The sequence below is a fragment of the Pholcus phalangioides genome, unplaced genomic scaffold, assembly GCF_987345545.1.
Source record: "Pholcus phalangioides strain wild (caught in Gottingen) unplaced genomic scaffold, Ppha-v1.0 ptg000018l_1, whole genome shotgun sequence".
Classification (NCBI taxonomy): domain Eukaryota; kingdom Metazoa; phylum Arthropoda; class Arachnida; order Araneae; family Pholcidae; genus Pholcus; species Pholcus phalangioides.
In genome coordinates this window covers 7751125-7762527 of record NW_028301611.1, presented here as the reverse complement: position 1 = coordinate 7762527, position 11403 = coordinate 7751125, and the positions used below count along the sequence as shown (strand labels likewise).

General features: G+C 36.9%; 1 protein-coding gene across 1 annotated transcript in view; it reads left to right on the top strand.

Moving 5' to 3' along the window:
• The first annotated feature begins 78 nt into the window (after positions 1 to 78).
• The window catches only part of LOC149071637 (death-associated protein kinase 1-like), a 109312-nt gene continuing 97987 nt past the window's right edge, over positions 79 to 11403 (top strand). Inside the window, exons 1-5 of the mRNA XM_089247945.1 lie at positions 79 to 288; positions 3483 to 3633; positions 5061 to 5282; positions 6893 to 7031; positions 8260 to 8383. Coding sequence (XP_089104071.1) covers positions 3554 to 3633; positions 5061 to 5282; positions 6893 to 7031; positions 8260 to 8383 — 565 coding nt within the window. The 5' untranslated portion in view covers positions 79 to 288; positions 3483 to 3553. The remainder of the gene's footprint in view (positions 289 to 3482; positions 3634 to 5060; positions 5283 to 6892; positions 7032 to 8259; positions 8384 to 11403) is intronic.

Genomic DNA, 11403 nt, shown 5'->3' with positions numbered 1-11403 from the left:
TTTTTTCAAATTCGTCTCCCCCCCCCCAACTAAGATTTGCAATATAAACAATAACAAACTGGCTCTTCCTGGGGGTAAACAACCTGCCATAAATGAGAGAGAGCGAAAAAAATGCCATTGACTCGTTAACGCCGCAAATATGCGGCGGCTAATGATCATCCCGAAATGCCTGAATACAAATTACCATCATTAAAATTATAGCGTTAAATGTTTAATCAAATGGCCGTGGAGTCGATATTTAAACGGGAATTCTGTGTTGATTTATTTGATTTAATTTAGTGTGAACGGGTAAGAAAAAAACTTGTGTTTTTATTTAATTATGAGGTTATACAATTCACCTTGTCCTTGGAAAAATAGTGGTTAGCCAAATAGTTTCGTATTGGTACGTGCGAGCAACGTGGTTGTATCAGTCGTGGGTTCGAGCCCCGGAGTGAGGGCCGCAGAGAGCTTATTTCCAATTAAACCCTTAAAGTGTCCTCGAGAAATGTCTTAAAAAATGTACTTTTATATTCGTTGTGTTTGTATTTGTTGGGAAACTAGTTTGCCGTTGGTTTTGTTTTGTGCACCCACGTGATTTACATACCAGATGTTTTTGTTTCGTGACTGTAAGGTAAATGTACTAGTAGTGGACAACTTGTGAACATTTAATTCATCATATTTGGAGCTTAAATTAACCCAAAACAATAACCATTTTTTCGATAGGTATTTTTTTAACATAATATGGACTCGTCCATCATTGTTATTAGATAAACATTTGGAGACGCAGGTTCCAAATTTTGTAAAAATAAAAATGTGCACGCACTTAGTCTATGTACCAGTAGTGGGAGTTTCTGTAACACCTGATGTGTTGTCCTTGTCAGGAGATTTCCTTATGCAGGGAAGCGCAACAGATACAGCGCCATGACCACAGAAAAAAGATTACTACCACAGGAAGTCCCATATTGAAGGGTTAGTGTACCAGCCCTCTCAGTGTGTATATAAAAAAAAGAGGCTGCCAGCCGCTCAGAATCTGCAATAAATTGTAGGTTCTAATTAGCCCTTCTGATTTAGAAAATGACTGTGGTGCCAGAGCCATAACTAGATGAGAACTGCCCTGGGCGGCGAAATTTAAGGAGGGTAATTTTTTAGGTGCAAACAAAGAACACATAAAATTATAAAATTTTGAAGTTGTGAGGGGCGGCGGAATCATGTTCCAGCCAAAATTCTAGTTACGGCCCTGCGTGGTGGGACCAAAATGATCAAATGATCTAAAATCTGATGTACTGATAGCAGGGCTGGATTTAAGCACGTTTGAAAGCTAAATTTTAGGGGCCACGAAAAATACTTTTATTAAGCTGTATTTCCACTCGATAGTATATATATAATTATTTCCAAGACAGTGAAGAACCCACCCTCACAGACCTAGGGTCTGCCGCTGTGGTGGTCGAGTGGTCATAGTGACGGACTCGCATTGCGGGGACCCGGGTTCGAGCCCCACCGTCACCACAGTGGTGGTCGGCTGACGTTGGTTTTCTGTGGTTCCCAACTTCGAGGCGCAAATGCGAGCCGATCTCCCCGTTAAAAAGTCTCGCCACAGAGAGCAACAGTCCTACAAACAGTGCAAATATTCAGTCACTACACATCACTCACTTCTGAGATATAGATGGCAGCACTGAAAAATCATACACAACACTAGATACGCACTCAGACTGCTAGGTACACACACTTACACTTCTGGCACAACTCACTAGGTAGCAAATTGCCTATGGCGATAGACCTGAGTTGTGCTCGGTTTGAAGTTTGAAAGAAAAGAAAGACCTAGGGTCTCTACCTTGAAGCCAAGAAGACTCACTATTTAGCAACATATTTAAAACTACACCAGTGGGGGGGGGGGGGGTTGGATGCATGCTTGCCCTGGCCAAAAGTGTATTTAGTTGCAGCTCTGGGTAGTAATCGTCTGGACCTGACAGCTATTGTGGTGCTTGGTGCAGGTTGACCCTCCCCCATATCTGGAAGCGATAAGCAGGGGCAGAGCAGAGAGAGTGGTCACCCCCTGCGCCCCAAAAGAATTATTATTAGCATAGGTAGAAGGGGGGGGGGATTCCACCCTCTGGTTACTCTATAAAACCACTCTCCTCGTTCAAAGAGCCTGTAATCCCCTTGTGCTTACAGAAGTGTCCCTAGGCTGTGTTATTTGGTGGATCCACAGGATGAATTTTTCATTGGTGCCTCAGAATGAATTGATTGATTGAAGAAATAAAAATAATACAAATGCAAGGCCACAACTGGCAAAATGTCCAATGAGGTGGCTGAAAAAATGATGTCCATAACAATAAGTATCACTCCAGGCTGGAACCCCATCTGTCAACCCCATCCTTACTGGAGGCCATGATTGTAAAGCAGTGGTTCTCAACCTCTAAGTGCTCAGGGCTACAGTTTCAATTTTTCTTTGCTGGGCAGTGGGTACTATTGCTGAAAGGATGTTTATTTTCATTACTTAGTAGTGTATAGTTTGATAGCCATTCTTGTGCAAATTCCGTAGAGGAAATATGTACAAGGTGCATGTACAGTTAAGTAGTAGTAGTCCTTCTCATATGCTAGTGTAAACTTAACAGGCGAAGTGGGTGGCCAAGGGCATTACAGGATTAGGAAAAACTATTTCAGGGCCAGCAAAGCCGTTTTCGCACCAGACCACAAAATACTTAAACCTGTCCGTGACTAGAGAGAGAGGGGGGGGGGGGGAGAGTTGTGTGCCCACTAATAAATGGGCCAACCAGAAATTGAATGAAAAGGACAAAAAATTTATATAATTTACCTTCATTGTTATTAATGCAACTGTGAAAAAAAGAACACTATCAGGAAAAATATAATATGAGTTTAATAGGGATGACGATAATAATCTATCATAATAACTATCCAACAAAATACATAGCTGCTGCAGTTGCAGCGCCATCTGTTAGTCAAAAAACAAATCTTGCATTTTTCTGCTTTTGTCAATAAATTTGCACTTGCTCCCTAAGTCACTCTTTTTGTCATTTGTATGCTTGCATACTATTTTGGTTGCTTACATGTGATTCCATACATTCTGTTTCACTCTTTCTGACTCTGAACAACCTCTCACTCTCTAAGTCACTGTTATGGTTGCTTCCTGAACTTGTTCATTGCTCTCTAGGTCACTCCTTTAGTCACTCATTGATCTGGTCTTTCATTCTCTAGGTCACTCGTTTGGTCACTCACTTGCCTAGTCTATTGCTCTCTAGGCAGAAACAGATTTATGGTTTTATTGCCTGGGGGCTACACAGATTTTCTTCCGCTCTTTCTCCCTTTCTAATGATTTTCTTTACCACTCATTCTGCAGATTTGCTGCCCCTTTGAACTTAGCACCTTGGAAAATAGTCTGCTAAGCCCCGCTGTAAATATGCCTCTGCTATAGACAGTTATAATGAAAAGTTTTTGGCTTTTTCTCTTGAGTGTACATGTTTCTGTTTTTTTCTATATTTCAGTTCAAGGATGATGGAAGACCTAAAACAGTTTTTAAGATGATAATGGGGAACATAATTTTTCATCGCTGGTTATGTTCAACATGAACAACAATAACATTTTCACTGACGGCTTCTTCAATGATTTTTATGATGTATACGAAGAGATTGGGAGGTAAATATGTATTTTCTGTGATTTCACTTGAATGTAAAATAAGAGTGATTGCTGCAAAGAAAGATTTCTTCATGGCCTAGTAGATAACTTATACAGTAAGATGTCGGTGTAGCTTAACCTTTGGGAACAGAAAAAGTGACTTTGAGTGTGGTGACTCAATAACAAGTGAACGTGTGCTCTGTCAGACCAGACACGACCCAGGCTCTGTCCTTTCCGGGATGTAAGCCTTTTACCTGTGTGGGTTGAAAATGGGAACGTGTGCTCTAACAACATACATGTAAGAAAATTTAACTATAAAAATTTGTTTTGTGCACAGAAATAGCAGATTAGTCTAGAATTTATAAAGAAATGTCTTTTTTATACTTCTTAAAATAGCTAAGAAGCAGACAGTTTGTGGGGAAATAGGTGTTATATTCAATGAAAAAATAAATATACATTCATAAACATTTACAACCATTTGTGTCAGAAATGCTTCAAACCTGTGGTTGCTCGTCTTGAGCTTTATAAAGAAAATTTTGATTTCTGAATCGATTCTGCATGTGCTCTGACCCATGCCACAAATTGCAATGGGTGCCGAGCATCCACAGCACCCCGGCTTTGTTGCCATTTTTTACATTACACAGCACTATTTGAAGAAATCGGTTCTGCATAATTGCTTCTCTGCAGGCTCCACACTACAAACCCACTTTACTCATCGTCCTATAAATTTAAAACGTTCTTTGGTGACCGCAGATGTTGTGAGGAACCTTTTGACAATGTTCAATGCTGAAAGAGCGCTCCCTTTATGATTTTCTTTTTTCTTCTTCAAAGAACAAGTTTTTTTTTCACGTGGTGGACATCTTGTATATGATCATGAATGTCACTGTACAGATTTCAGCACACCACTTGTCTTGCTTTTCCAGTTCAAACTGGATTTCTATTCTGAAAGCCAATCGCATACCGCCTGCCTTCTCAGACCTTTCGGCAAATTTGGTATGAATCACTTTGAAGAAAAAGAAATAAAGTGTGGAAAAAAACCCCAATAAAAGACAGAATATCTACCCTCCACACACATGAGTTATGCTCCTGAAAGAACAGAGCATTAGTACATACTTTCAGAAATTTTACAAGATGACATATTGTAAGTGGTTTTGTAGTTTGCGCATGACATTAAGCACAGAAAAGTTTAGTTAAGAATTTCTAGTCCATCGACTCAGATTTTCAAAACCTGATATCATAAGTGGGGTCATGTTAAAAACCATTGATGTTATATAGAGATCTTACTGTATAAAGTGGCTACAGTGGAACCTTGATTAATCAAGAACTTATCAACTGAGGCTTTTATTAATCAAGGCATGTAACCAGACAAAGATAATTGTTGTAACACAGTGCATAACTGAGCCTAAAATACATTGCAGAAATTTTTTCTGTAATTTTTTTTTCTGCAGTGGCCAATTTGCTACAGTGCGGAGATGTATCAAGAGGTCATCGGGAACAGAGTTTGCTGCAAAGTTTATTCGTAAGCAGCGAACTGCAGGCAGTAGGAGAGGCATGCCTTTATCATTTATCATCCGTGAAGCACTTATCTTGAAGAGCTTATCTCATCCAAGTATCATCCATCTCCATGATGCATTTGATAATGGCTTTGAAGTCATCTTGGTGCTCGAGCTGTATGTATTTAACACAAAAATTAGTTTAGATTTTTCATATTTGTCATGACATGTCTTTGTCCTATTTTAGATATTGTGTAAGTCATCTGTAGGCTATGGTTTGTTTTAAAAAGGGGGAAAGATCATGAAATGACAGAATGAAGAATCATGTCTTGGATGCAAATGAAAATTTCAACCCTTTTATTATGCATTCAGCCAAGATTGTACTTCTTTAAATAATTATTTCAGTTCACAATAATGCTGTTATTTTGGCATAAGGGGCCAAACTGGAAGAAGAACTTGGGACCCTTGGGCAGAAGCAAATTCTTTTGGGGGGGGGGGACAAAAAACACATAAAGTTACTAAGTTATACATTGAAAGGGGCAACGAAATCATGTTCCTACTTAACAAAATTCTAGTTGTGGTTCTGATTTACAGCAAGTGTATACCGAATGAGATCTGAATATTGAAAAGATAACTACTGCCATCGCTTTTTTTCAAGATGATGGATCTAACCAGGATCAGAACTAGGATTTTTGTGTGGTGGGAGGTAGATATAATTTTACGGCTTTCACCATCACAAAATTTGATGCTTTCATAACAGTATTTTTGTGTTTTTTTCATCTAGGGCAGTTGCCCTCTTTGCTCCCCTCTAATTTTGGCCCTGGGCATAGATATAAATTTGTGTGCAGCTCATGGGCCCTTAGTAACCTTATGGAAATATTAAGTTTGAGTCCCCCCCCCCCCCTCAATAGTTCTAATCCCTCCCAATATTTCCACTAACTTTATATGTATGGCTCTGATTGCAGCAGGCTCACTGTTGCTTATTGATAATCTGGATTAATATAGATTCTTTATAATTTGCTTATGAAAAATAGATGCCATATGGATATTCTTTAGAAATTTCACTTTTATATTGCCTTTTACCAGCTGGAAAGTTTTCAAAACTTGTCTGGCAGGTTGAAACCTCACAAATCCTTTTACAAATACTATCTGTTTCCCTAAATGAAAGTATAGGAGGTGCTAAACTCCTGAAAAAAAATCAATTTTTTTCTCTTTTTTGTGCATATGGGCCATTATAGATGTCAATTATAAATACAGCTGCCCAAAATTAAAGAAGGAATTTGCAGAAACTTAGTCTAGAAAAAATATTACTGGGCATTTCAACTTTTCCGGGGGGGGGGGGCAATGTGTGTGTGTACACACACACCATTTTTAGTGTATTTTCAAAAGCCAAGGGAAAAGTGTATTTTTGAATTATAGTTCGGAAATAATTTATTTTCGAATTTTAGTGTATTTTCAAAAGCCAGGGGGTCAGGGTCCCCCAAATGATGGGCCTAATTGTTACTAGTTAATTATTGATAACTTCTTCATTGTTCCCATCTTTAATATCATATTCTGAAAACCTTATGTGGTCCCATTCAGTTGTGTCTAGTCATGAAAGAATGTTTTTATATAGAGCTAAACATTCAGTTTGCCTAGTTATAGACAAAAACGTTCATAATGGCTATTCTATGCAGGTTTTTCTATTAAAAGTCATGGATGGGTATTTTGTAATTCTGATCATTAACGGATATAATGGATAATTTTTTGTTCTCTGATTGATCATGTATAATTTTTTCTTCTTATAGTGTATATGGTGGAGAACTTTTCACTTTTATCTCCGAAAAAGAGAAGTTGAGTGAAGAAGATGCCACTGTATTCATGAGAGAGATTCTGGTTGCGGTGAAACATCTTCATTCAAACAATATCGCACATCTGGATTTGAAAGTAAGCATTCTATGATTTTCCCCTTTTAATGTTCTTTTTTATTACAATCCAACACAAAAAGAATCAAATAGAACTCAAAGTCTTTAACTTAATTTCCAGAATATTTAATATTAAGAATTTTAGAAATTTAGAATGATGTTATATCACCATATGTGGTCAGCCTCTATTTTCATCACTGGGAGTCGTTTGATCACATCTGCGTGTTCGATGTCAGCTCATGAGTTCTTTTTGACTGTTCCTATACCCCAGAGAGCCTTATGTCAGCTGTTCTCAACCAGTGCTCTTTGGAGCTCTGTGTGCACTCTCCAGGGGCTCCAGTGGCCTCTCAAAGAAAATAAATAAAAACACTAAATTTGGAAAAATGATTATAAATATTTTAAATAATAAAAATAAATCAGTAGCTTTGATGAATGCATAAAAAATAGGCCTACAGAGTTCTGCCATAGAAATGTTTTACCAAAAATTGCTCCGTGCGTCAAAAACAGTTGAGAACTGCTGCCTTATGTGAAGAAGCTGCCTTGATTAGAGTTCAGTAAATAGAGAATTGGAGAAATACCCCATAGCTAAAACATCCCAACTCCTCAGGTGGAGTAAGACTGCGGTTGAGAGAGATTGCGAACGAAGTTGGATTGTAAAGAATCTATCCATTGAATCACTGCCGACTGTATGCATTTGCATATGCTCCATCACACTCCGGAACCATCAGTTGGCGGTAGCAACAATGTTGCCGTGTTGTTACACAATAAACAACGAGAAGGGCGTGTTCAGACGACAATGTACCATTATGTCTGGGGTTCCAAGCCGATTCTGGGTAAGGACATTACCAATGTGACAAGTGACATTACCAATGAAAAATATTAATAAGTATTTATTTTCAATGGAGTGACCCATTTCCAGCTATCACAATCATGGGTGAGATATGGGGCATGGGGAGCATATACCCCCGGCAGCGTCAAAGGTGGAGTCAACTGATCTAATGTATATGTGTATATATGAATTGAATTGACATGATCATTATTGTGCCCCCCCCCCCAGACTTTCAAGTCTATCTCCGCCTATGACCAAGGTTCCGTACCGTTACATCTACATGGTAAAAATTATTATTTTTTTCATTATTCTTAGTGATAAGTAACTGATTGTGGGAAAATTGAGTGCAAAAATTTTGCACTAGAATAAATTCTTTTTTTGTACAGGAGTATTAATTTGCTTTAATTTTATCTTCCCTTAGCCTGAAAATATTCTACTGCTCCAGAAAGACTCACAAAAAATCAAATTGATAGACTTCGGCTTAGCTCAGAGGTTATCAAAAGATAGCGACATTCGCAATATGCGGGGCACACCAGAATTTGCTGGTTGGTATTGCTCTTCAAGGCATAATTAATTTAATTTTTTTCATTATGTCAATCTCCCTAACACGGAATAATTTTTTTGTACATGCATGGACTTGGAATTCTATGGTAAAGCAATTCAGAAGAATAATTTAGTATTGCAACTTAAAGCAAATCAAAAATATAATTTCATTCTCATTTTATTAATCTAACTTATATCCATTTTAGTTATCATAGTTGATAATCTGCCTATTTTTAACTGTGTTTCGATCATTACAAGCTAAGTAATTAAGTCATTAGAGTTAAAAATTTTATTAAAAAAATAATTTTGGTCAAAAATTTGTCCCTGAAAAGAGGATATTGGCTAATTATATAGACCTATAAGCTTTATATATGGATTAAGACTTGAAGTGAGTTTTCAAGGAGGAAAAGCCAATTTTCCCTAGTGCCAATGACGGAACCAACTGATCTAATTATATATGCATATATATATATATTACAGTAACTATGTGTTACAGTATATATGTTAAATCAGTTATGATTAGTTAACTGATTTAACAATCAGTTATTATGCATAATAATTGGTTATCCGTTATCATGCATAATTGCTAATCATCTCTCAAAGTTAATTTTATTAGTAAAAGTGCTAATTATTTTAGCATATAGCATATTAACAACTACGCATGGGTGTTATGTATAATCACCAGTAAAATCGATAAATTTAGGGATGTTTTTCAAACTTAATGAAATGGTTGATGATTATGCATAATAAAGGGATTTATCACATTCACCATATAACATATGGTGAATGTGATGAATGAATAACATATGATGAATTAACATCATCATTGTGTCCTCTGCCTATGCACCGATACCTCCTTATAGTAGGGATGTATAACCTCTGAATCATGGCTCAAATGCGGCTCAGAAAGTGGGTTTCATCCTCTGTAGAAGCAGGATGATCTTAACAGTATCATGGTTTCCTGGACTGAACCATGTACTGAGGGCTCTTACAAGTTAAATGCAATGAATGGTGATTCATATGAAAAGGTTATCTAAAGTCCTTCATGCATCAAAAAGCTTACTTGGGTAACTTTTTCAGACACAGGTAGCAGAACTTCGGGACAGGAAACTTTCAAATATTTCTTTTAGTTAAGCCATCGTCTTATCTAGTTTAAATCAGACTTCTCATTCTGAGAAATGGATAATTTATATGAAATTTGGGAGTGAGAAATTTTTAACACTAATTGGAAATGATTACAAGCATATACAGTGAAACCTTGATATAATGATACTCTGCAGACCAAGAAAAATATAGTTGTAGAAAGGCTATAGTTAAATTGAGAGGTAGCATTATCATCAGGTGACAGCAAATTTATGCTGTCAGGGGTTTATGAATTTGGGTTGTTAGTACCCCCCTCCCATTGCTATGGTGGTTGAGTGGTCATAGTGACGGACTCACATCATGAGGACCCACGTTTGAACCTCACCAGCGCCATAGCGGTGGTCAGCTGAAGTTGGTTTTCTGTGGTTCTCAACTTCAAGGCATGAATGTGAGCCAATCCCCTGTTAAAAAGTCTCGCCACAGAGAGCAACAGGCCTACAAAAATACAATTATTCAATTAATACACTTCACTCATAGTTAGAAAAATTGATAGCAGATGAAAGCACTATATACAACAAACATTACACAGAAACAAACTTCTCGTCAGGTTTGCTACACACATTCCAACATGTGCCAATTCATTAGAATTTCTGCAGAGGAATATGGATGAGGTGCGTGTTGTGTGGTTCACAGTAGTACCCCCTCTGATAAAATGCATTTTCAGTATTTATTTACTTTTTATTCACAGTAGCAACTGAGTATTTTCAGTATTATTTGCAGCAAAAAATTCTAATTTGTTTGATTAATAAAAAATTAAATAAGTTGATTAATAAAAGCAAGTTAGTTGTTACACCTTCTAAAGTAGTTTACTGCACAACAATTTTGTGTACTGCACAGAAAGTAGCTTCAAGCCACTTTTATTAACACTTTCAAAGGATAGATAGTACAAAATACAAATGTTATTAGACACCCTTGAATGAAAAAAAAAAAAGACAGGTGAGGAATTCAAATATATATTGAAGGTAATTTTGAGCGGGGAATATAAAATATATCATTGCAGCAGTTTCAAAATCTCAAAAAATATTGTTATAGAGGAGTTTGTTTTAGTAAAGACAATATTGCTGTATTGAGAAGAACTAAACATTTTAGACTAAAGGCTATTCCAAACAAGGTTTGAAAAAAAAAAATTGTAGAGGGGGTTTATATACCATTATATCGAGTACTAGCTATAATACCCTGTTCTGCCCGGGTTTTCTCCAATTTGTAGGAGGATGGAAAAAGTGACAAACCGTTATAAAGGCATAAACTATTATACATAATACTGGCAGCATTAAAGAATTGACAAACATGATATACAGTCAAACCTCGTTAGTGCGTCACCCGGTTAACACATTCCGCTTAACTGGTGACGTTTTGCAAGTCCCAATTGTCCTCAGGCAGGAATTGATTAGTTTTTTTTGCCCAGCTCTGACGAACTTTTAAAGTAGCCTATCGTTCAAGTTGAGTACCGTTTGGTATATATGCAAAATTTGTGTACGTGTGTAATGCACACAAATTGATCTAAAATTGTAGATCTGTATAGAGAACATACACTTATACAGAAAATCAGTTATATATACATATATATAGATTTGTTGTAGTGAGGTTTCACTGTATAACGAGAGACCAGTGTTCAATGAGAAGACTTGTGTTATACCTGTTGACTCTAGTTCCTTTCATTATTTTGCAGTTGACTTAAATTCCTTTTTAACATGATACTTACATGACATGAAAAAAATTAAGCATTTGCTATTTTCTCTTCAAAATATGGAAGGAAGATGTCAACACCACTATGACACGAAACAAGCTTAACTGACAACATAAATACATTAGGGCCACACACAACACATTCTTGCTTGTATCATATCATTAGAAATTCAGCAGACGAATGTGTATGAAG